The sequence below is a fragment of the Pseudonaja textilis genome, chromosome 6 (assembly GCF_049901715.1).
Source record: "Pseudonaja textilis isolate UNSWEBS1 chromosome 6, rPseTex1.2, whole genome shotgun sequence".
Lineage (NCBI taxonomy): Eukaryota > Metazoa > Chordata > Lepidosauria > Squamata > Elapidae > Pseudonaja > Pseudonaja textilis.
Window position 1 is genome coordinate 14,700,078 of NC_141995.1, and position 26,637 is coordinate 14,726,714.

General features: G+C 38.7%; 1 protein-coding gene across 2 annotated transcripts in view; it reads left to right on the plus strand.

Annotated features, from left to right (window-relative positions):
• Window positions 1–6,461: 6,461 nt before the first annotated feature.
• Window positions 6,462–26,637, plus strand: part of LOC113434629 (melanopsin) — a 31,036-nt gene continuing 10,860 nt past the window's right edge. Inside the window, exons 1-4 of one of the 2 annotated variants that reach the window (XM_087935907.1) lie at window positions 6,462–6,956; window positions 19,422–19,558; window positions 22,547–22,680; window positions 26,144–26,347. In XM_087935907.1, the coding sequence (XP_087792033.1) occupies window positions 6,936–6,956; window positions 19,422–19,558; window positions 22,547–22,680; window positions 26,144–26,347 (496 nt within the window). In that variant the 5' untranslated portion in view covers window positions 6,462–6,935. The remainder of the gene's footprint in view (window positions 6,957–19,421; window positions 19,559–22,546; window positions 22,681–26,143; window positions 26,348–26,637) is intronic. The other variant, XM_087935908.1, reaches the window with a different exon arrangement.

Below are 26,637 nucleotides of genomic sequence, written 5' to 3' on the forward strand. Positions count from 1 at the left end.
AAGTGATGGCGCTCCCACAACTTCCAAGGGCAACTTCTGTTCCATTGGTTGATTGTTCTCGCGGTCAGAAAGTTTCTCCTTGTTTCCGGTTAAATCTCTCCTTGTTCAGTTTCCATCCATTATTCCTTGTCTGGCCTTTGAATGCTTTAGAAAATAGCTTGACCTCTTCCTCCCCATGGCAGCCCCTCAAATATTGGAAGACCGCTATCATGTCTCCCCTGGTCCTTCTCTTTACTAGACTAGCCAAGCCCAGTTCCTACAACCATTCATTGTATGTTTTAGCTTCCAGTCCCCTAATCATCCTGGTTGCTCTTCTCTGTACTATTTCTAGAGTCTCAACATCTTTTTTATAATGTGGTGACCAAAACTGGATGCAGTACTCTAGGTGTGGTCTTACTAAGGCTTTATAAAGTGGTATTAGTACTTCCCTTGATCTTGATTGTATCCCTCTGTTAATACAATTTCGGATTGCATTAGCTTTTTTGGCTGCTGCTGCACACTGCTGGCTCACATTTAGCTGGTTGTCCACTAAGACTCCAAGATCCTTCTCACAGTTACTGCTATTGAGCCTGATTTCACCCAGTCTATATGCGTACTTTTGGGTTTTCTTGCCTAAGTGTAGGACTTTACTTTTCTCTAAATTAAATTTCATTTTGTTAGATACGGCCCAGTGTTCTAGTCTGTCAAGATCCATCTGGATCTTGAGCCTATCTTCTTCGGCGTTAGCTATTCCTGCCAGCTTAGTAAACATAACACATCTGTCCTGTTTTTGTCCCTTCCAAATGTGCTGGACCTGTAATTCCAGAAGTCACAGATTTCTACCAACTGGAACATCTGTAGCATCATCATGCTATAATGGTGCAAATCAGAATTTTTCCTGCCACAGCTAAAGCAGATTGTTAAGATTGGATTGCTGGTTAATGATATCGTCGTCAGAAACATTATGTCAAAACTTTAAGCTGCTTAGTCAATGATTTAAGTAAGGATTACAAGCAGGGAAACACAGTTACAATCATTCTCTATACCTTCCCACCCCCCGTATATGTTCCTGTTGAATTAAGAAGTGTCTGTTGTGATTTTTCTCATCCACCAACATATACAGAAAAGCCACATGTTAAATTTCTTATGTAATGACAGCATAAGATGTCTTCCTAAACTACTTTCCTGAGCATAAATTTCATTGAACCAAAGCAAGTTTTCTTTCAAAAATTCATGTATAGAACAATTCAGCACAAATATACTGCAGTAACCATTTTTATATCCCATATGTTCAAGATGTTGCCCTTAAGTCATTCTTATCCTGTAGCTGAAGTATGAAACAAACCTATAACACATGTCAAGGGTGACACATCACAATATTTTGGGTGACATACCAGCATTCACCAACATGTGACAACTATTTTCAGAAGAATGTCCTATCCTCAAACAGCTTTCAGAGGCTGCAGAGGTCATGTGAGAATGCCATATGTTCTCCCATGGCTGCCAAAGCCTCCCCAAAACATGCAAGAACAGGGCATGATTGTTGTGGTTTTGCAGGCTGCAGAGGCCGTGGGACAGTATTCTCCAAAACCGCTTCATGAATACGTGCCTCAAGATCTTGTGTAATCCAGAGCTGCCTCAGCTAAGCCACAGGGAACTGTTGACAGAAAGAGAACAATAAAGGATAATATTTGTAGGTCAGGATTGAAATGAGAGGTCCTTGGTCAGTGGTGGGATTCAAAAAATTTTTACTACCTGTTCTGTGGGCATGGCTTGGTGGGCGTGGCTTGGTGGGCGTGGCTTGGTGGGTGTGGCTTGGCTTGGCTTGGTGGGCTTGGCAGGGGAAGTATACTGCAAAATCCCATTCCCTCCCCACCCCACCCCACCAACCTGCTTTCCAGTTCCATTCTCCTGTGCAGGGCAACAAAAGAAGACTCAGCCGATCAGCTGGGACTCAGGAGGCAGAGAATAGATGGGGGTGGAGCCAGTCAAAGGTGGTATTTGCCGGTTGTCCGAACTACTCAAAATTTCTGCTACCGGTTCTCCAGAACCTGTCAGAACTGGCTGAATACCACTTCTGTCCTTGGTGCTCTTTGAGCTTGCTTGTTTTCTTACAGACGTTTCACTACCCAAACCAGTACCATTATCAGAGCTAGCAGGATGGAGGGATGGGCATCCTAGATGTGGGGTTTGCAAGCACTGATGATGTTACCTAGTTTGGGTAATGAAACATCTGCAAGAAAACCGAAAGGATGCAAATGACCAGCTGTCTGCAAAGAATATCAATCTTTCCATTCCCCACCATCCAGTCAGACCTGAAGAAGCTTCTGGGATGAGAAGTGAAATGTCTTCAAAAGAAAAAAACAAGAAAGTCCAGTTGCTTCCTGAAAAAGCAACCATGACCTGGATGATTGAGAATCTCCACAGGGGTCTGCAAGCAAGCTCAGAGAGCGCCAAGGACCCTTCCGAAAGAGAACACCACCTGAAAATAAGCAATGTGGAATAGGTCCCGAGAACCACACATATGATTGACGGAATTCTTTTTAAACAATTAAATATGTAAAGAATTGTCTCTCTGGGTAGGGTAGCAGAGTCAAGTGAGGCATTGTCTGAGTTTTTGACACCAAAAGGCTCGCCATCCCTAACCTAAGCTCCTCTGCAGACCTCTCTTGGCCCACCATTAAACAAATACCTTGCAATTAGAAAGGCATTCTTAACGTCAGGGGAGAGCTAGGCCTGGAAAGCTACACAATACAGGTAGTCCTTGACTTACAACAGTTCGTTAAGCAACCATTCAAAGCAGTGGTGGGATTCAAAAAAATTTACTATCAGTTCTGTGGGCGTGGTATGGCTTGGCGGACATGGCTTGGTGGGTGTGGCAGAGGAAGGATACTGCAAAATCCCATTTCCTCCCCATCCCACTAACCTGCTTTCCAGCTCCGTTCTCCTGTGCAGGGCAACAAAAGAAGACCCAGCCGATCAGCTGGGACTCGGGAGGCAGAAAATAGATGGGGGCAGGGCCAGTCAGAGGTAGGATTTGCCGGTTCTCCGAACTACTCAAAATTTCTGCTACCGGTTCTCCAGAACTGGTCAGAACCTGCTGGATACCACCTCTGATTCAAAGTTACAACTCTACTGAAAAAGTAACTTATGACCATTATCATTACCGAGCCTTGGTGGTGCAGGGATTAGATTAACAGAGTTGGAAGGGACCTTATAGGTCATTTAGTCCAACCTCCCACCCAAGCGGGAGACACCATTTCTGACAAGTGGCAGTCCAATCTTTTCTTGAAAGAGAAAAGTGTTGAAGCTCCCACAACTTCCAAGGGCAAGCTGTTCCATTGGTTGATTGTTCTCACTGTCAGAAAGTTCCTCCTTATTTCTAGGTTGAATTTGTCCTTTTTCAGTTTCCATCCATTATTCCTTGTCTGGCCTTCAGGCGCCTTGGAAAATAGCTTGACCACTTCCTCTCTGTCAAATATTGGAACACTGCTGAGGTTTGGGTTTCTTCAGTGACAGACCGAAATCCGCGATCGTGCACAGTTTTGATCTGTGCTCACTGCTGGGGCACCCCGATCCTTTGGATTTGGGGCTGAAGCCACCCAGTAGAAGTGGTGGAGAGGGGGGAAATTGCTAGCCGAGTGGAGGGGAGCTACATCTTTCCTCCTTGGCTGGTCTAAACTCCCTTCCCTGAAGGAATTTGCAGCAGTGGTCAGAAATGACCACTTCAAAGAAGAACCTGACTGGATAAGATTGTGCAGGAGGAAGACAAAGAGGAAAGCAGGACAGACCGGGCTAAACAACAGAGAACATCTAAGCAAGGTACCCTGAATCTAAAAGTATTTAGAGGGATAATTCTGAAAGAAGATTTTTAAGCGATGAAGGAGAGAGAAAAGGAGGTTAAAACCCCTTGTTTTACATTTATATTGACAATTACAAATGGTATGGAAATTTATATTAATCTATTTTGACACTAATAGGCAACCTTAAGCTGAAATCTAAGTGTCAAAAGAAGAATAAAGATTTTTTTCTTCGTCATTTTAAAGCCCTAAAAAGGAGAAGAGTGGAGGCAAAAGGGTGGGACTTGGAATAATGCAAAAATTGAGAGCCACCTGGAAAAATAAAGAGGATTAACAGTGAAACTTTGAAAAGACTTCCAAATCTTTTACTATATTAAAAGATACAGTAACCCACAGAAAGGAAAAGTAAAGGAAAGAAATAAGAAGGAACAGTCTGGGATCATTTGGTGATATTTTTTAAAAAAAAGTTTTGGCATTGGTTTTTTCTTTCTTTTTCTGTTTTTACTTAAAGTCAATCGAGTGATTGTTCAAAAGTGTTTAAAATGGCATCATTTTAAATTGAAGGAATTGAAGATGAGTCTTAGAAAACAGAAAGAAGATGCAGAAAGGGGAGGAAGATCCTCTGGCTTCATATTTGAATTTTTTGAAATGGAGATCCTGAACTATGAAAAGCAAAAGGAAAAGCTTCAAGAGCAAGAAGAAGGGCTGGACAGAGAAGAAGCCATTTTCAATGATCAAATAATGCAAAGTGTGGTAAGGGGGGAAAGGAGTTAAAAGTTTGAGATCAAAGGGAACAGCCAAAAAGAAAAATAGTCTTAAAAAAAAGTATAACAGCAAGGAGAAGCAGAAAAGAACAGAAGGGAAAATTAGAGAGAGAAGGGTATAAAAAAAGGGATGAGAAAAAGGGGGGAAAGATAGAAAGGGAAAGAACTTATGAGGGACAAAAGCAGGAAATAAAGAAAAAAGGGAAACGTACTAGGATTAAAGGTATTTGCTCAGCTAGAGAACACAGAGACAATGGCTAAATTAAGTTAAAAGTGAGGATTCTGCAAAGGTACAAAAGATAGTGTTGTGACAGTAGAATACTGTAATGAGTTAGAAATGAAATAAGTAAATAATCTATGAGATAAAACTGTATTGTTATGTAATGGTATATTTATTTATAATTAATGCAGTTCGAATCCCACCAGGCTCAAGGTTGACTCAGCCTTCCATCCTTCTGAGGTCAGTAAAATGAGGACCCAGATTGTTGAGGGCAAGAGGCTGACATTGTAACCAGCTTACAGTGGGCTGTAAAGCCCTATAAAGCGGTATGTAAGTTTAAGTGCTATTGTTAGTGCTATTTTCAGTTTTTAACTTGTTGCAGCCCAGTCATGTGAATAAAATTCAGACACTTGGCAACTGGTGCCTATTTATGACGGTTTCAGTGTCACATGATCCCCGTCTGCGACCTTCTGACCAGTGAAGTCCATGGGGAAACCAGATTCCTTTAACAAACCATGTTAATAATTTTAACACCTGCAGCAATTCACACTTAATAAACGCGCCAGGAAAAGTCCTAAAAACCCACCTAACAGACTTCTCACTTAGCAACCCACATTTGGGGCTCAATTGTCAGTCATAAATCCAGGACTACCCGTATCAAGTTTAAACAAACAAGCTCGGCATGAGGTTAGAACCTGTCCTCCCGCTACTCAGAAGTTCCTTCATCTGACAAAAAGCTGAGAACAGTTCCTGCCATCTTTCCATTCCGACCTCTCCCCAGCAGCCCCCTCTGTTCTGCAACCCAACAGGGCAGACACCGACTTCAGAGGATAATTAGGACTGCAGAAAAAACAATTACTACCAACCTGCCTTCAATCGAGGACCTGTATACTGCACGAATCAAAAAGAGGGCTGTGAAAATATTTACAGACCCCTCACATCCTGGACATAAACTGTTTCAACTCCTAACTTCAGAACGATGCTATAGAGCCCTGCACACCAGAACAACTAGACACAAGAACAGGTTTTTTCCCAAACGCCATCACTCTGCTAAATAAATAATTCCCTCAACACTGTTCAACTATTACAAAGTCTGCACTACTGTTACTATTAATCTTCTCATCAATCCTTATCACCCCTCCCCTCCCACTTGTGACTGTATGACTGTAACTTTGTTGCTTGTATCCTTATGATTTATATGGACTGTTTTCTAGTATGATTTGATTACTTATTGTACCCTATGACTATCATTAAGTGTTGTATCTGATGATTCTTGAGTCTTGATGAATGTATCTTTTTTTTTTATGTACACTGAGAGCATCTGCACCAAAGACAAATTCCTTGTGTGTGCAATCACACTTGGCCAATAAAGCATTCTATTCTATTCTATTCTATTCTATTCTATTCTATTCTATTCTATTCTATTCTATTCTATTCTATTCTATTCTATTCTAGTCAACTTAACTCAACTCTACTCTACTCTACTCTACTCTACTCTACTCTCTGGCCGGCGTCATTTGACGGGCGCTTCTCTCCCCCGCCCCCCGCGACCCAGCCACCCTCCCGGCTTTCTTAGTAGCTGCCCAAGAAAAGAATCTGCAATCTAAGCTGGAATCGCTCTCTCGTCCCACCCCACCCTACCCCCGCAAGTGGTACAGTCCCACTCCGACTCCCTCCTTTCCACGCGCCGCACCTGCACTCAAAAGCCCGCGAAAATTCGTCCGGGATGGGGCTGCGCGCCGGTTTCTGGACTCGGAGCTTCCTCCGGGCTTCCCCACCACCCTGCCCTTCCCTCTTTCTCCGCAGCGCTGCCCTCCTTCGCTTCCCGCCAGACGCCCCGGACCCCGGGGAGTGGGGAGGCGGGGAAAGCCGGGCGCGCGTAGTGGGGCGTCTGCTCCGGGACGGAGGGCGGGGAGGGAGTGTGTGTGGCGGGGTGTTGTTAAATAGGCTCGCCCCGAGCGTGGAGTCTCCGCCACTGCCTCCGTTTCCCGGCCGAGCTGGAAGCGCCGCTCGCAGCCGGAGCAGCCTGGGGCCCTTGGTCCGCTAGGAGGGCGCCCGCGGGACGGCCGGACGAAAGCCGCGAGTTCGTCGGTGGAGCGTGGGAAGCGGGTTCCTTGGCGTCTTGCGTTAGCCTGCCAGGCACAGAGGCGCCCGAGGGATCGGAGGAGCGTTATGGAAGAAAGGTACCGGCAGGTAAGTATGAGGGGGTATCAGCCGTTCAAGCAAGAGGAGAGAACAAATGTTTATCTCTCCCTCCTTCCCTCTCTTTCCTCTCCTCTCTTCTTCTCTCTCCTTTCTTTCTCCATCTCTCTCTCTCCTTCCTTCTCTCCCTCTCTCTTTCTCTCTTTTCTCTCCTTCCCTCTTTCCCTTCCTCTCTCTTTCTCTCCTCTTTCTCCTTCCCTCTCTTCCTCCGGCTCTCTCTTTCTCTCCTTTCCTCTCTCTCATCCTCTCTTTTGTCTCCTCTCTCCTCTCCTTTCCTCTTTTCATCCATCTCTCTCGCCTTCCCCCCTCCCTCTTCCTCTCCTGTCTCTCTTCTCTTTCTCCATTCCCTCTTCCTCCATCTCCCTCCCTCTCTCTTTCTCTCCTTTCGTCTCTTCCTCCATCTCTCTCTCTGTGTGTTCCTGCCACTCTTAGTGCAGCCTTTCTTTCTTCAGAGCCTCCCAAGCATGCTGGGACCACAACTTGGAAAACTCTGCTCATCCATCCAGCAACACCTGAAGAATATAGAGGAAGGCTGCCATAAAAAGAAGAAGATATGCTTTGGGAGGTCGCTATGGGCCATCGTAGTCCTCTGCTTGTGGCTACAATTCACACAGAAATCCCTCCATACTGGAAAAGTATCTTTAATAGTCACTGGCCATTTGATGCCAAAGCCTAACCCTAGCAGGTTTCAGTGCCAAATTCCAAGCACTGCTTGGAAGCACTGCCAGTCGCTGCCTAGAGTGGGATTTGAAATCAACTTTTCTTATCCAGAAGAAGGCATGGATAAACCAGGAAGGAAACTTCTTGGAGTCTCTCTTGGATGGAGATTTTGCTGTAGTTTTTACTGCCTTGCTCTTAGACTTTGGGTACTTTCAGATGGACAGCTCCTAGCACTACAAAAAGCAATCTGTAACTACTCAGCCTTTTTTCTCTCAATTTCCAGATGAGATGATCATCTTCTTGTGAAATTCCTATGTTTCCTATGACCATTCTTAGAGTTGGATTTTTTGGGGAGGGTAGGACATTAAAAATGTGTTGAGAAGGGGCAGCTCTCTAGGGTGAAAGTTCTGTAGACTTTGAACAGTTGTGCCCAATAACAGTCTAATCCTATCTGTGTTCACATAGAAGTTTTCTATGTCTTACATCTTGTTAAGCAGATATAGGCATGTTTAGGGTTTTAACAAATAGGAATATATTCCCTGCTGAGGAACATTCTTAACTAAGGCATTAAGATTCCTGTCATATATCGTGACACAGAACAGGGAAAGGGGCCAAGTTCTAAAGGAACAAATTTCTTAGCTGCAGGGATTTATTAGAAAGATTTAGATTGCCACTTCACTGACTTCCAGATCTGTTACCATCATCAAAAAGATCTTACAATTTATTTATTTATTTTGGTAGTGGTAGTGAAACAACTTGTTATGATTAGGAATCTGTGGCATATTTATTCAGTTTCTACAGATGCCATCTCACATTCATGATTTGGGTCAGCTCACATAATTAAAACAACCACGCACACACAAAAGCAAAATACAGACCAATAAAACAATAATCCCATTAAAACCAAACTAAATCCATGACAATTAATTGAGCTGGCCTCATAACAAGATTCCCAAAACACAGTTTAGAAGAGAAAAATCTACTTGTTCTTCTGAGAGTAAGATCAGGCTAAGGAATAAAGTGGAATGTTTGTGGAGTACATTGTTGCATTTTGAGTTAATTGGTTCCCATCTCCCCTCCCAAAAGTAATCTAGAACTAAGGAGAAATTTCCTAATGGTGAAAAAATCAACTAATGGAATGGCTTGCCTTCAGAAGTTGTAGGTGCTTCATCACTGGAGGCTTTTAAGAGCAGACTGGACAGTCATTTGTCTGCAATGGTATAGGGTCTCCTGCTAGAACAGGGGGTTGGACTAGAAGACCTCCAAGGTCCCTTCCAACTCTATGTTCTATGTGAGCTTTTGTGAGCTTTTTCAAAAAAAAATATCCATTGAAGCAACAGTGGGCATATAATACAATTACAAATCAACAAAAGTTTATATAGTTTTCAGGACTTCCCTGTCTGCCTATGTTTCTGTTCATCTGTTAGAACTTGGAGCATTTACATCTTTTTGAGTTCTTGGTATAATTAATACTGTTGATGGAGGGATGTAAGTATTTATACAATTCTAGAGTACAGTCTTGAGAAGTGTAAAATGGAATTCCATTAACTGAACCAAGAGAGAATAGCAATTATCAGTTGAGTTGAAAGTTTAGAAAATAACTATTGTTCATCTTTTAATGGGGATACTTGATATATATTTTTGAGTGTGTAAAAACTTGATAAGGAATTTATGAGAGATCAGCCAAGCACAGCTTTCTGTTTTGCTGGGAAAGTAATGTAAATTATTATATATACCATCAGAATCTAGCCTCTTTCATATTCCAGGACAATACAGTTATAGATTAAGGTTAACATATGTACAGTTATAAATAAATCTCATTAAAAAAAATGTATCCAGCTTGTCCTATTTGCAGTTTGTTAAGTGTGCACCTTGTTGAGGTATTCCCCGTTAGGAGAATGAGTGCACTCAGGGAAACATAGTGACAGTGGTATTGAATAATACACGACCAGCATACTGATACACTGAATAGTAAAATGTAGGTTTTACTTCCAGTAAATTGGTAAACAAGGTCCAACAAACAGTCCAAATCATACACAGTTAAAGCAGTTAGTATCAGTCCAGGGATAATCCAAAAATGAAGTCTAGTATCATAAACAAAGTTCAGTAAATGGAGTTTGCTAACAGTTGGAAGACTCACAGCAATCCGAGCAGAACGGCGATCAGGCAAAAGGCAAAACAGGAAATTGCAAGAGAGAACAAACCAGGTTTCTGGCTCCATCTTATGGCCATTGGAGGAACCTGAGCCAATCACAACTACAGCAATCTCTTAAAGATATAACAGTATTAAATGACTATCTTGGTTTATATATTGCCAACCCAACTGTTAGGTGACTATTGTTCCTAACACACCTCATTTTAAAAATTACTGGAAGATAGCACTAGCACTTAGACTAATATATTTCACTTCACAGTGCTTTCCAGCCCCTCTTTAAGCGCTTTACAGAGTCAGCATATTGCCCCAACAATCTGAATCCTCATTTTACCGATTTTGGAAGGATGGAAGACTGAGTCAATCAGGATCAAACTCCTGGAGTGAGCAGTGAGTTAGCTCTGCAGCGTTGCATTCTAACCACTACACCACCATGGCTCTATGTAGAGAGCTGTATGTAAGATGTAGGCTTACATCTTTTGGCATTTCTTCTGTCATTGCAATGAATGGTATGGAAGTAGATTCCAGTCTACTGCCCTTTCTTTCCAGGAGAGTTATATTGCCCAGAGTGTAACGTACTATTTTTGGTCCTTATCTGAACTGGGAATTAGAGTAGCAATACTTTTTTTTCCTACAAAAGCTTTCATTGCATGTTGCAGACTTGGAATTGGTTGTATTAAAGTGTTAAAAGGATTTGATACATAACCCAGTCCCGCCTTTTCTTCCACACAGAAATACATTAAATGTCAATATCAAGTATCCACAGCTACCCAGCCTTCATTTGAAAGCCTTAAAGGAGATTCCACCCTGTGCAAGACAGATTGTTCTAATGCTTAAGAACTCATAATCAGGAAATTTCTTCTAATGTTTAGTTCAATGTCCCATTTTTAAAAAGGTCTTTCCTCTTCCCTCATTTTCAGAGGAGAATAAGCTTGCTCTCCTCTTTACTCACTACATTCTTTTCGATATTTTGTAGACCATTATCATGTCACCATTTTAGTCTCTTTTTCAAGCAAAATATAGGTAGGTAGGTAGGTAGATACATACATGCATAGATACATAGATAGATAGAACCTTTAATTCAAAAGTCTTGGTTTCCAGATTTTTTTTTTAAAAAAATATGTCCATCTTTAAACTTGTTCACACATTTCCTTTTCAATGATGGGACTCAGAATATATACACAACATTCCAAGGTCACATTTCTAGTCCTATATCTGTCTTGCTCAGATGCAGGACCTTGATAATATCACCCTATTAATTTGAGGTAGTGCCCATGCATACAGAGGTAATTTTAAATTTTGATTTTGCCTCTTACTTGTTAGCCAATGCTCCTAGTTTAGGTTATCTCTATCCTTTTCATTTCATTATCCCTTCAGTTCAGCTCCATCCTGTAGTTTACTTATAAATATCTAATAAAGCCGAATAGCTTTGGGACAAGATCCCTGGAGATTCCACTCAAAGCATAACCATTTACAAGCATTCTTTGGATGCATTTGTTACAGCCAATTGCAAATTCAGCAGACCACAGTACACTCATGTGTTTTTCTTGTTCAGAAAGATCTCATGGGAACTTGCCAAACCTTTACTAAGGTTATGGTATATTTCAAAAACATTTAAAATATTTGTCACAATGGTACCTTTTCAGCTCAGTTTAACTCTACAGACATTTAAATAATTTGGTCTTGAAAGAGACAAAATAATATGTAGCGATTTATTTATTTATTAGCTCCTCCGGGAGTTCAAGGTAGCATATGTATGTACCATTTTCTCCTCCAAACTGTCTGCCAACAACAACCTGATGAAGATTGTCTGGCTTAAAGTCACCCAGTGCACTTTCATGGCTGAAGATAGAACTGAATCTAGAACTCTTCAATCCTAATCTAACTCTAATCATTGTAGCATACCGGCTTTCAGTTTTCAGAAATTGTTAGAAAAAATATTAGGACCATGCAATGCTTCGTATAGCATTTACTTGCAAAAATGCATTGCAACTACTATGCATTTTTTCTGGCATTGTGTATTTGTCTTCAAAAATCTTTTATCTCTGAGAGCTACCTAAAATTTTCTTTAAAAAAAAAAGAATCTTTTAAGTGTTCCATCTTAGCTGTGTAATTAGAAGCAATGTTTTCAAATTTTATTATAGTTTACTTTTTAAAATTTTAATCAGAAGCGAACAGGAAAAATAAAGAGTTGAACAAAATCTGCCTTTCTATTTTTTGTTGATAAAATTGTGACAGAACTAACTAAGTACTAATTAATATATATAAACATTGCTCTGTTATCCAAACTATAAATAGTAGGTATCTTGGGAAATTTTTCCATCATAATCTGTGCCAGTATGTGCCTATCAGTGATTAATATATATTACTCGATGTTTAAATTATTTTAATAACTTTTGTAATTTCATATTATATCCACTTCCTCGTGTATTTTAGTATGGTAACTGTGCTAATAGGGTTGTTCTCTGAAATATAACATACACCAGATGATAAACATTAGAACTGACTGCCCTATACTAATTGTTTACTCCTATTATTGTTTTGTACCATTATAAATAATCATTATATAACAATCTTCTCCAAAGTGATATGGCATTGGTGACAGCTGCTATACAGCTATTACACCTATGTGACTTGCAGCATACATCAGGCAGAATAATATAAAACAAGGTTTCCTGTCCAGTTGTGTACAACTCTAAGGTGAGATGCTTATCTTCATGGTCATTGCCTATATGCCAAAGGCACCCAGAATTATTCAGATAGAATAGAACAGGGGTGTCAAACTCACGTCATCATGGTGGTGCCATGTGATGTATTGAGATTCCCCCCCCCCTTCGTTAAACTGGGCATGGGCCTGGCCAGCACATACACATCTGGCCTGCGGGCCGGGAGTTTGATAGCCCTGAGATAGAAGAATTCAGGATTTCTTTAGCCAGCCACAGCCTACTAGCCAATATGGTAGCTCACTGAAATCTAAGATTGGAAAAGTGGGAAAGTTCCCACCCCGGTGTAAAAAAATTATATAGTTCAGCACGCAATCTTATTTTTGTGCCTGCTCAACAAATAGCTAATTTAGTCTCTCCATCACTTCCTCTTTATCTTGACTTCATCTAAATCAGTCCTCAATAAACTAAAGTTTTGATCAACCAACACTTGTTTGGTTCTCAGCAGCTATTTACAGAGTAGAATTTATTTATTTTATTTTGTTTATTTGATTTGTCAATTGCTTACAAAATAATAGGTACAAGTATAAACATGAGTAAGAATACAGAAAATAGGTACAATAAAATGGGAACAATAGGACAGGGACGGGTGGCATGATGGTGCACTTATGAATGACCCTTATAATTATTCTATTTCCCTGTCCCCAGATAACAGTCTTGTCCTATTTCTGATATAAACAAAGTTATGCATAACATAGCCACATGTAGGATAGTTTACACTAACCTTCCAGGTACCCCCTGAGAACTCAGCTTTTTTCTCTTCTTGGTACCAGGTTGCAGAAGACAATCCAGATTTTTGTGGGGTTTATGGATTAATTTCATATAAATAATATGGTTAGGATACTTAATGTACTCATTAAGTGAAAATATGAGTTGCTTCATTGTGGTTAATCTTCCTTATTGTGATAGTTTCTGAACAATATTTTATGAGAGGCTAGCCTATGTCACTCATAAATCAGCTTTATAGGTTACTGCAATACAATTTTAACTTATTTAATAAGCAATGATTGAGTCATTTGTGGAATTACTTTGCTTTTTAGGCAAGTCCTCCTTTTCTATATTGTCAGTTTAGTTGCAACAGACAATGCTTGAATGAGGCAGAGAGAGAAGTCCATAGAGGTCTAGTAGTTACCATCAGATATGGAAAGAATGATAAATGGATTTAGCAACACAAAGTACAAGAACACCCATAAAATAATTAAAGCCGGTTTGTTGAAATGAGGGGAAAAATCAGTGCAGCAGATTAAAATAAATTAAACAGTCAAGTAAGCTGAAATAAAACTCAGGCTGTTTAATGTATGCCTGAAAAAATGCTCTCCTGACCAGATGGTGGAGTGAAAAAGCAAGGAAGTTAACTGAATCCGTTACAGGAGAGACTCTCATTCTTGGAGTTCTGCCATGCAGAGAAAGCAGTCATTGTGTCCCAAATACTTTTGCATCACTGATTATTCCAAGAAATAGGAGAGCCTCTCCTTCAGACTTTGTAGAAGGTATGGGAGATTATCACATTATTAGCCTTTCCCCCTCCTCTCTGTTGCTGTCTTTTTCATGCAGTTCTTCTTTCTTAATTCATTATATGCAGGCTGAGAGATTATACGTAGTATTTAGCTTAGGGATGGATGTTTAGAGATGTATTTGAGCGTAAGCAGGTCCCCAATCTGCTCCCTCCTGCCTTCCATCCCCATTATTGAACATTAAGCTCTACATTAGGACAGATTTAGTTTTTAAGCTGCATGTGCTGCTGCTGTCAGTTTGTTATCTTGCGTCCAGTGTGTGATTTCAGATTGTTTCAGACTCAGTGTTCTACCCTAAATATTCTCCGAGGTAAAAAACACAAATTAGCTCATTTCTGAACCTGCTGCTGCTTTTTAAAGAATAACAGGATTTTAAATTATATACCCTTAGAGAGAGAAAACAAAGACCGAGAGAGTACATTTTATCAAATTTGACTCAGAATATAGAAGAAACAATTTAAATGAACAAGTTATGCTTTCGATTCATGTCAAATTGGATAGAAACACCTCTTTGGAATCAGAGCTATAGAAATGGCTTGGATAACTGTCTGAATCAGAATTCTACCTTTGCCTCATCAGGGACCCAGAGATGCAATCAGAAAGAAATTATCTTGGATTTGTTGAAGGATTATGTGGGAATAGCAGTGGAATAGATAAAGGAAATGAATTTGGCTGCCTTCTTCTCAGTCTCCTTTCCAAGGATCTTCTAGATGAGCTTCATTTTCTCCCCCTGCTGGTTTGAAAAATATAACTTTCACCGGCCCACTTAGTGTGGGAGCTTTGGGGAGCCAAACAATGCAACAAGCTAAGACCTAGCTAACAAGAATGAAATTGGAAAATGCAGAATATGGCCTGGAGAAAGCGATACGATACGTTGCTCAGGCAAAGAGCAATAGGGAAGGAAGGGAAGGAATGGCGAGACACTCCATCAACTTCCAAGTAGAGAGGCCTGGCCATTCCTGCAGTTCAGAACATCAAAGATTAATGAAGATGGCGACATTTATTCTGTGTGGTGCTGAACAACAGGTAGAGAAAAGAAAGTGTAGCAGGTAGCCTTGATTACACAGCATCTTGATTGCAAAGAAAGTGTAGCAGGTAGCCTTGATTACACAGCATCTTGATTGTAAAGAAAGTGTAGCAGGTAGCCTTGATTACACAGATAACAAGTAGGCCAGGAACAAGCAGCCTCAGATACCTCTTTGTGGAATAAAAGGGAGGTAATTAGAATTTTGGACATAAGTAAGAGTAAAGAAATACCATTGTTGGGCCCCACCAAGATCTCCAGAAGTAGATTAAGAACTGTTCTGTAACACTTGATATGGAGAGGTTATAAGTGGGTGGAAAGGGTTATATAGAACAGTGAAGATTAAGGAAAAGTTATTCATGTTCCAGTCCTAATTTTTCTGGAAGCCATTCTGTTTGTCTTAATCCAAGAACGCTAAAAGGATTTTCCTACAGGTCATCTAGACCAGGGTTGTCACACTCCCAGTCCACGGGCCAGATGCGTCACATGCTGACCACACCCACACCCGATTTAGCGAAGGGGGGGGAAAGTCCCAATACGTCACATAACGCCACTGTGATGACATGAGTTTGACACTCCTGATCTAGCTCTTTGAACAAACTAATTTTGTTTAAGTCTGGGGGAGGTGTGTGACTTTTTTTTTTCTGTAATGTACTGTAAATGTTCGTGTACACGCACCCCTATCGCCAAATGGTTTGGACAGTTGCATGCAACATTTTGTTGGAAGCTCCAACTTTTTAGTTACCAAAATCAAAATACCATTTTATGTCTGCTGCTCCCTGAGTAGCTAGGTAGGAAATGTCTGTGTGTTTACAGAAAAAGAAATCCAGCAACACAAACTTATAGGGTCTGTTAGCTGGTACCAGTATTTACATTATTCACTTCTGTGTTCCATAATGCTTTGGTGTCAATCATGCTTATATAAAGCTGCCATATACTACTGTCAACCAAATCTAAAGAGTGACTCAAAATATTAATTTATGTGTGTCAGTGTACCAGGAATTATGAGATAATGTTAGTTACATAAATTGAGCTGTTCTGTTTGATCACCACCAAGCAGAAATATTTAGGACATATAAGTTATATGTTTTCTACACCAAAGCAGGGATTGCAGCTTAACTTTATCTGTTTCTCTTCACAATATATTCATATGCAACTGAAAGTCTTTAACTTCCATAAATTGTTTTCTTGCCATACTTTTCTTAAGCATTAGGGAGGTTAATCTAAAAATAGAAACATTATGCCAGTTCAACAATGAAACCGAAACAGTGCCTTAGTTTAATCCAAACAAAATTCTATCCAGTTTTGAAATACTAATCCACATTCAAGTTTAGTATGCCATTCAATAGCTTTTTAATTTTTCCATGAGGAAGAAAATGAATGGGATTTGTAGCTTATATAAGACGTCGAATGTATTATTAAACTCTTTAATGGGCAAATGACATTTGGACTGAACAGTAACAGATGGTCGATTGAGGATGTGTTTACTAACATATATTAAGCAAACTGTTACAACAAACAGTTTGGGTTTCTTTCATGGATTTTATTTTTCTCTCTATTTTGAGACATATTAAGGTAGTAAGACCCTTGTTCTTGGGTAACTTTATATCCCTTTTCTGGATTTTGACTCTCCAGAAGTACTTTGATATTATTTCAAGTGGAGAAAGAGTATTTTTCCCTGTGTACATTCTTAGTAATATATTCAAGCATTGCGTTTAAGTATCATTATGTTCCAAACTTCTCTTCTTCATAATATAGTGATAACTGTTCACCCCACTGTTCTACAACAAAAGATCATTATAAAATAGCAGTGTAGCACAATTACCAATCTTTACAGGGAGTAAAAATACCATCAGTTTGATTGATTGATTGATTACTGGTTTATGGTAGATAGACAGACAGATAGACAGATTTTTTTCTTTCTTCCTGTTCTTCCTTCCTTCCTTTCTTTCTTCCTTCCTCCTTTCCTTCCTTCCTTCACTTCTTTCATTCTTTCTTTATTTTTTTTGTCCAGGAGGATATGTCCCCATGATGCTCAGATCTTTACCTTGCATTTCTGTAATTGAGCCCTTCCACCTCTTCTGTATGTCCCCTTTTTCTCCTTCCTATCACCTTTCATAGCATTATATTCTTCTCTAATGACACATAAAATGCATCCAAAGTATAATTTGTACAGCATGTATGGGAACTCTGATTTGATTTGTTTAATGGACCATTTTGTTTGTGTTCTTGGCTAAAATACAAACATAATTTATCACTGGAACAATTTCAGTAGGAATCGTTGAATTTTGATAGAGTTCATTTTCTGTAGACTATGAATGCCTTTATTGGGGATCCTTAGGGAATGACTTTACCTGTGCACTACACCATACTTCAGTTTTGTTTAAAGAGGTAAAAATTCTGTCCAATCACTCCCATATCTTTGTGACCATATGGACACAGCTGTGTTATTTTCTTGGCAAAAAAATGGAAGTGGCTTGACATTGGCTTCCTGGATGCTAATCTACAGCCTTGATATTCCCTACTGTATTGTTCGATTTGAACCTGCTTAGCTTTCCAAAATCACTTCACCACCCACTAATCTTATATTTATTATTTTTATTTCACAATAAATTTATACTTGATAAACAGCATTGGAATTTGCTACAAGAAATGAAGCAATATAGAAATGTTTTTATTAATTATTTAACTAAACAATAATAATCCCTAAATATCTGTCCTCTGGCAAGTCTCAATTATTACTTGACTATTGTGGCTCATAATGCTAGTGTTACTCAGTTTTTACCAGTGTGAGGAAGAACCAGTTGTTGCAAAAGACTTTACACTTTGCGGGAAGTGCTAAAAAGAAAAAGTAATAAATTCTGTAGTTCCATGATGGGTCCCAGAAGGAATAGAAGATGAGACAGTGAGAGAATTTCTGTGGTGCAGTACCATTTTCTTCCCAGCTTCTTGTCCTTCAAAATTTTCTACTAGCAGTTTTTCTCCTTGAGATCCTTTTCCCCTTAAAAATAGAATTCAACATCTTGGTTAAAAAAAGTGGTTTTTAGCCCCACGAAACACGTAAACGGTCATTTTCTATCAATTCGTTTTCTGCATTAATTATGAAGCTCTTCCTCATTCCCCCTATAATGTACAACCAACCTCATATTGCTTTTCGTGGGCCAAAGAATTACAGAAACACAACCTTCAAATTCATAATCAGAATATGAGGCAGTGAGCCTACTGTACCTTGCTGATGCCATTGGAAGCTGCCCGCCTGCAAGGTGGTTGCTGAGATGAACACAGACCAACTGTCAACAGGCTCAAGCAACAGATTTGCAACTAATCGATCAGCTGTGATATTCAGTGTTGAATAATATGAGGGTGTCTCACAGAAACGACACATTGGCCTGACTTGTCCACCACAATGAGGCAAAGAAAAAAAATTTAAAAAATCATTTCTATCTTATCGCTGAGCAGTTGAATTCTGCTAGGGAAAAAAAACCCAACCATATAAATATGATGATATTTCCAGAGAATATTTTACTCCTTTTCAGTCCTTGTCACTGTAGCATCTAGTTGGGAGGTTCCATAATTGATTGGTGGGATAATTGATGAGCCAGGGTGGCGCAGCAGTTAGAATGCAGTACTGCAGAGTATTTCTGCTGCCTGCCGGCTGCCTGCAATTTGACAGTTCAAATCTCATCAGGCTCAAGGTTGACTCAGCCTTCCATCCTTCCAAGGTGGGTAAAATGAGGACCCAGATTGGTGGGAGTAATAGGCTGACTCTGTAAACTGCTTAGAGCTGTAAAGCACTGTAAAGCGGTATATAAGTCTAAGTGCTATTGCTATTGGACTTGGGATGCTCCTTGCTACTGATACAATATCTGTCCTTGTTAAGAAAAATAATTCAAAATCTCACTTCTGTGTATAGTGAAATATATTGTACCCAAGGTTGCTAGTAGGTCTGGTTAATTAAATGTTCCAAGATTTGATCATGGAAATAGAGCATTGGTTGGCTCAGAGTCTTCTATTGGAATGCATATACTCTTCTATTAATGTGTATGTGTGTTTGTGTGTATATATGTATCTATCTATGTGTGTATACAACATTAAATGTCTGAACCAGTAATAATGTCCCAAAGGTGCTGTTTTCAGGAGGCAACTGGACTTTCTTGTTTTTTCTTTGAAGACTTTTTACTTCTCCTCCAAGAAGCTTCTTCAGCTCTGACAGGATAGTGGGGAATGGAAGAGCTGAAGAAGCTTCTTGGATGAGAAGCAAAATGCTTTCAAAAGAAAAAAACAAGAAAGTCCATTTCCATGACCTGGGTGACTGAGAATCTCTACAAACCAGTAATAATTTTAATTTAATAATACTTTGTTCTTTTGCTATTTTACTTCCAGAACCACACTACGGCAAGTGGTCGCCTGACTAAAGTGGATGTTCCTGACCATGTCCTATACACTGTAGGCTCTTGTGTTCTGGCCATTGGTTGTGTTGGAATTATAGGAAATCTCCTTGTCCTCTATGCATTTTACAGGTATAGTTTTCTCAAGCTGGAGATAGGAATGAAGGAAGAGGGAAAAATTCACAATTAGTGGTCTGTTCAGCTAATAGTTCACCTTTGTTTTTTTATACTGCTTCCTTATAAGAGCGAACGAGGTGAGATTAAGTCGGGCAGATCTGACTGTTGCTCTTAACATTACAACCCTTTATTTAGCGATCATTTGAAGTTAGAAGGGGATTGAAAAAAAGCGACTTATGGCGGGTACTCACATTTATGATGGTTGCAGCATCCCCACAGGTTGTGATCAAATTTGGACCCTTTGCAAGCAGGATGTACAGGTAGTCCTCAACTTAAAAACAGTTCGTTTAGTGACTGTTTGAAGTTACAACAGCACTGAAAAAAAGTGACGTATGACCGTTTTTCACACTTATAACCTTTGCAACATCCCCATGATCACATGATTTACATTCGGATGCTTGACAGCTGGTTCATATTTATGATGGTCATGTGATCCTGTTTCGCAACCTTCCACCAGCAAAGTCAACGGGGAAGCCAAATTCACTTAACACCCAGGTTACTAATTTAACAACTGCAGTGATTCACTTAACAGAGAGTTGCGCAGTGGCCTAGAGGTGTAGCTCTCACCTCACAATCAGGAAGCTGTGAGTTTGATCTTAGGTAGAGGCAGATATTTCTCCCTCTGGGCCCGATGAGAATATATCTGCTGAATATAACTCCACATTGGTGACAGGAAGGGCATCCGGCCAGTAAACACTCAGCTCCATTCAGTTGTCCAGACTCCATCCCGTAAGGGATTAAGGAGTCATTAAAAGATGATGATGAATGATTCACTTAACAAATGTGGCAAGAAAAGTCATACAATGGGGCAAAACCCACTTAACAATTTTTTCACTTAGCAGCCTAAATTCTGGGCTCAGTTATGGTCATAAGTCCAGGACTACCTGTATTTACCACATACCGCAGTGTTTTCTGTGATTGCCATTTGTGACTTTTCCAGCACGATTCCGACTAACGAAGTCAATGGGGAAGCCAGATTTGTTTAGTGACCACATAATTCACTTAAAAGCGGTGATTTGCTTAATAACCATGGCAACAAAGGTCATAAAATTGGGAGTGACTGTCAACTCCTTGCTAAGCAATGAAATTTCTGGTCTCAATTGAGGTCATAAATTGAGGATCCCTGTATGGCCATCTCATATTTGGGCCTGAAACATTTTGATTAAGAGCACTGGAATTCCTCATTTTATTCCTCATGATAGATGGTGAATATCAATTTCATTTTTTTTTCTCAGTTTCTTCTTTTTGCAAATTGGACTTCATATTTAAAAAAATGTTGCTGCAAACAATACATGTAATTCTATACTGTCCATCTCCAAGCTCATTTAGTTTTGTTTGCAAATTTGCACAATATACACATTTTGTATAAACAGTTCGTAATATTACCCATGTTCTAAATTTGTCTATTTTTAACCGACATCTTAATAACTTATGCATGCTTTATTAACAAACTGAATGAAATATTTGAAATCTGTAGATTTCAAACAATTACTAATACATGATTTCATCTATTCCATACAGAGATGAAATCAGAAAAGGCAAGCTAAATTAGTAGTTGAGTGAGTTTGCATGCCTATAACTTGGCTCACAAATATATCCATGATACTTGGTTTGCTTATATTTTGCATGTGTTAAACTGCATGAACATGGAAGAAGTGTTGATGTGTGTGTAGGACTGTGTGTGTATATCTATTTATGGACACACATGCATACACAAACCCAGAATGAAATAAATTGATGCCATTAAGATGGGGGAAATTCTGCCTTGAGACTAAATGCTATCCTTGATTTGTAATTGTTTTTTTTACTAATTTGGAAATTAGAACGTTTTGTAATTATACTAATTTAACATATGTATTATGTAAGTGAATTATGAAAAATGTAATTATGTCAGCCCATCTGAGAAATGTTTTGTCCTCTTCTTTCATTCACTCTGAAGGAAAGCAACACAGAACTCAAACTGGATTTGATTTCTGGTTTGATTTTAAAAAGAATCACAATAAAGTTGGGGTGGACTTAAATATTTAAAGAAGAAGAAATAAAATAATGTTGAGAGATTTCAGAATTTGTTGTAGCCAAGGAACATGCAATTTCTGACTTCTAATTTAATGCATGAATTCTGCAGTAACCCAGTGCCCCGATTCTCTAATAACTTCTCCTGAATGTAGCCAGCAATAACTGCAATCAAAACATCTTTTTTGCCATACTAATAAGTTTTGCCTAGTAAGCCTCTGACGAAATAGAGTTGACTAGAATAGAATAGAATAGAATAGAATAGAATAGAATAGAATAGAATAGAATAGGAATTCTTTATTGGCCAAGTGTGATTTGTATACATAAGGAATTTGTCTCTAGTGCATAAGCTCTCAGTGTACATACGAACAACAAAGGATGATGATTATGATTATGATGATTAGATAAGATAGTAGATTTTAAATTTATTTCTGCCATTATTTTAATGTTTTGCTTTTGCCAAATAATTTTTCCAGTTTTCTAGGTACAGAAGAGTAGTACTTTATCAACATCAGAACTGTTTTATTCAGGATTTACAACATTCCTTAGTCAGGAAAAGATACGCTACAAACAATTTTCTAATTTTTATTTTAAACATTATCTGATTACTTAAAAATTATTCTCAGCTGCTCCAGTGTTGTATATTTACATACCTAGCTTATGGAAAGGACATAATCCAGAAAGACTTCACAACTACACAAGTGACTAGAAAACAAATTTAAACCCAAATATCTGAACCCTACTGTGCCATTATTTGCAAACAAACTGGTCCGTTATTGTTTTCTTCCTTTCAGGTTTCATTTTGAAAGGCCTCTGTGCAGTTTTATTCTGTGATGTATTGGATGAATGGTAGTTTGTAACTATAACCGAAACTAACAAAGCATTTTTTTCTCTTTTATATAATTGATGGTGATAATGATAATGGTGAAGCAACAAGAGGCTGAGGACACCTGCAAATTATTTCATCATGAATTTAGCTGCAAGTGACTTTCTGATGTCTGCAACTCAAGCTCCAGTCTGCTTTTTCAACAGTATGCATAAGGAGTGGGTACTTGGAGACGCAGGTACTTTCCCAATAGTTTTACATTTTCCAGCTGCATCAAGTTTCTCCTTGAAGTGTTATCTGCAAGTGGAATTATAAGGATCCTTTATCAACAAGGGTGTAATTTTTTTTAACCATCCCTGACCTTTGATCAACAAATTAATTCCTTTTTTCCTACCTCTCCCAAAGGAAAGGAATTTGTAATATCTAATGATTGCACAATTATCTGTTAACATGACGAATGATGGATAACAATAACTAGAAGTTCATTTCCCATTATTACGAAAAAGCTGTATATAAAAAGATGAAATGAGATATAACAAGCTAATATATGAGATTCATGTATTTGTTCGTTATATTAATATAACACCTAATTCCATATCTTAATCCTAAGAGCAGTCCTAGAATTATAGTTAAAATGGTCCATTATGACAATAAAAATCCATCAATTTGTTCAGTACAGAAATGCGAATTAAAGCAATCCAATGGTTGAACAAAGAACTTTTACTTGAATGTATCAGTAAAAAGGAATTCATTGTTCCCTAAGATAATTATTTTTATTACCAAATTGCTCTTACAGTTAAAAAAAACCTTTTTCTAAGATTCAGTGGAGTCTTCCTGCTTTTAAATTAACATCATTATTCTTTACCCAATAGTATTTGGAATCATAGTTGGAAGGGATTATTAATCCAACCCTCCTGTCCTGTGCAGGAATCCATTACTAAAGCATCCCTGACATACATCCATTCATCAACGGCTTAAATACATCCAACAAAAGAGAATCCAGTTCTTCCTATTATAGGTGGTTTCATAGGTGAACAGCTTTCATCATTTGGATCTATTTCCTGATGTCATTAAAATCTGCTTCTTTGTAATGGTTTTTCAAGGAAGGTTGTGAGTTTCTATGGAAAGTGCCTTTAAGTATTTTAGAATTGCTGCCATATCTCCTCTTGTTACTGTTCATCAAAGATGATATGCCAGTTTTTTTTCAGAACTTACTCTCAATACTTAATCTCCAGTACTTTTTGATCATCCTTCTTTCGCTCCTTTTCCTCAGTTCTATTTCTCTGATCTCTTTTAAAAAAAATGATCCCCAGAATAGTACTTAAAGTGGAGCCTCACTTATGCAAAATAGAGTAGAACTTTTATTACTTTGTGTATAGAATTGAATAGAATATTCTTCAGTCATAAAGCAAGATATGTAGATAAACTATGGATTAGCAATAGAATATAGTAAAAAAATAAAACTTGAACCATGAAGTTCAATCATATTAATCTACTTGGCATCAATGATTCCTAAGAATTAAATGTTTTCAGAACTTCTGAAAAAGATACATTTTTACAACTTTTCAACAGGTTAGAGGGGAGCCCCCACAGACATTGCACATTTTTGTGTCCCTTCTGTTGTACATTTTCATAAATGGGGGGCCTCCTCTGATAGTCTGAACTGAGTAAACAGAATCTGTTTGGTAATAGATATACAAACTATAATCCATATAGAACTTTATACGTGAAAACCAGCACCTTGAGCTACAGATCTCCCATACTTTATATCTTAAGAGCTGCCTTATCTTAAAATAATAGGCTATGTTTATATATCATGATCATATATATGGCATATATCCATGATGGCGAACATATGGCATGCGTGCCCGAAGTGGCATGCAGAGCCAACTCTCCAGACATGGCAATCGTCGCCCTTTGCTCTTCCAGGCACGTGCCAGCCAGCTGTTCTTCATGCGCGCAAGGGTTCTGGAAATCGGCAAAGCAGCTCCCTGGCACACATGCGCGCACCAGCCAGCTAGTCTTCACACATGCATGCGTGTTTGGAAGACCAGGTGGCCAGTGTGCATATGCATGCCAGAAATCTGAGCTTCCAGTTTCCAGCACTCCCCTGTGTGTGCACTGGGGAGCTGCTCTTCTAGTTTCCCATGCACATACTCCCGTTTTGGCACTCGGTGCAGAAAAGGTTCACCACCACTGGCATATACAGTATTTGTTGAATTAAACATTAATGACTTAATTTACAGAGTATGAAATCAAACAGATTACTATCCCCAAATCGAGACCATAACATAGTTCAAATTTTAGTCTTGATCAGTGGGATGGGAAGATCACTGAATTACCAATTCTAAGAGTGTCATATTCTCAACCTCTTGGCTTTTTGGGAGCAGGAAAGTATATGTTTCAGTTGAGCTATGCCCAGGCTGTACAATCTTTCTGAACTCTGGTGTGTTCCTTTGTCCTTTGAGTTGTTTCCAGTCCTGACATCACTCCTTCATTGTGACCTCCTGATGCAAATCGTCTTTCCAGGGTCATCCATAATTCAGGCCTATGTATTATATAATACATTTTTCTAAATCAGCACTTGCATAATAAAAAACAAATCATATATTTCTCATACTTTCTCAACAGCAAAACCCAAAATTACTAAATTTTGTCCATGGTCATTTCTGTACTTCCAATCAGAATTCTTTCAATGCAGGCACTCTTAACAAACCAATTTACTGTAATTTTTGTGCAGATAGTCCTTGATTTATAACCACAATCAAGCCCAAAATTTATGTTGCTAAGTGAGACATTTGTTAAATAAGTTTTGCCCCATTTTACAACCTTTCTTGCCATGGTTGTTAAGTGTGTCTCTGCAGCTGTTAAATTAGTAACATAGTTGTTAAGTAAATCTGATTTCCCCATTGACTTTGCTTGTTGAAAAGTTATAAAATGTGATCACATGACCTTGGGACACTGCAACCATCATAAATATGAGTCAGTTGCCATGTGTCTGAATTTTGATCACCTGACCATGGGGTTGCTGCAATGCAGTGTGAAAAATGATCATGTCACTTTTTCCAATATTGTGATAATATTCAAAATTATGGTTTGCTTACTGAATAAAGTACAAATGAATTTAGTTCATGGATTAGTTCATTAAAGTATTTGGACTTAAGAAGGTTGCAAAATGGGCAGAGCAATTATATATACATCAACAAGAATTTGCATTTGGAAGTTTTTCTTTTTTAATAATGTTATGCCTGTTTTACGCTTACAATTCATACATTTTCAGATTTAAAATCGCAATATATTCTGATGCAGTGTGGCCATTTTTCAGCAGTTATGGCGTCCAAGGATCATAAAAAGGAGACCCAAAAGCCTCGTGTATTTGCCAATCGCCATCTTTAATAGATCTTAGTGGGTAGATTCATGCAAGTCTGTTCAATCAAAATCAGACAAACCACAAAACAAATAAGCGATATATGTGACTTTACGGAAGAAATAGAAATCAGGAAATATAAACTTTAAAAATGTGGAAAAAAGTCACATGGTGTATATATAGTTCTATAAAATAGTATACGTAAAGAACTCCTTATCCTCTGAACTATGAGAAATATTTACGGATGACTTTTTCTTGATTTTTTCCCACCCTCCTCCTTTCCCATTGCAAACTAAACATCTTGTGTTTTTGTTTTGCTCTTTGTTTGCCCCAGGTTGTAACTTCTATGCTTTTTGTGGTGCTCTCTTCGGAATAACCTCAATGATGACCTTGTTAGCTATTTCGGTGGATCGCTACTGTGTGATCACAAAACCTCTCCAGTCCTTAAAAAGAAGTACAAAGAAACGCTCTTATATAATCATCATGTTTGTCTGGCTGTACTCACTGGGTTGGAGCGTATGTCCATTATTTGGGTGGAGTATGTTATCAGTTTCCTTTCATTTGTTTTCTTTCTTTCTTTTACTCTTGTATGTATATGTGTGTGTGCATATACTCACTATATGTGTTCTAATACTGCCCTCCAATTGGGCTGTACAACAGCTCCCACTCTCCCCATCAGAATATTGGCTGTATTTGTATATTTGTGTGGTATAAATCATACCGATAAGATTGATCAGTATTTTACTTGCAAGCTATTTTGGCAGGGTTTCTATTGTTTGGTTTATTATATATTTGATGAGTGTGTATATGTATATATAGGTATCTGGC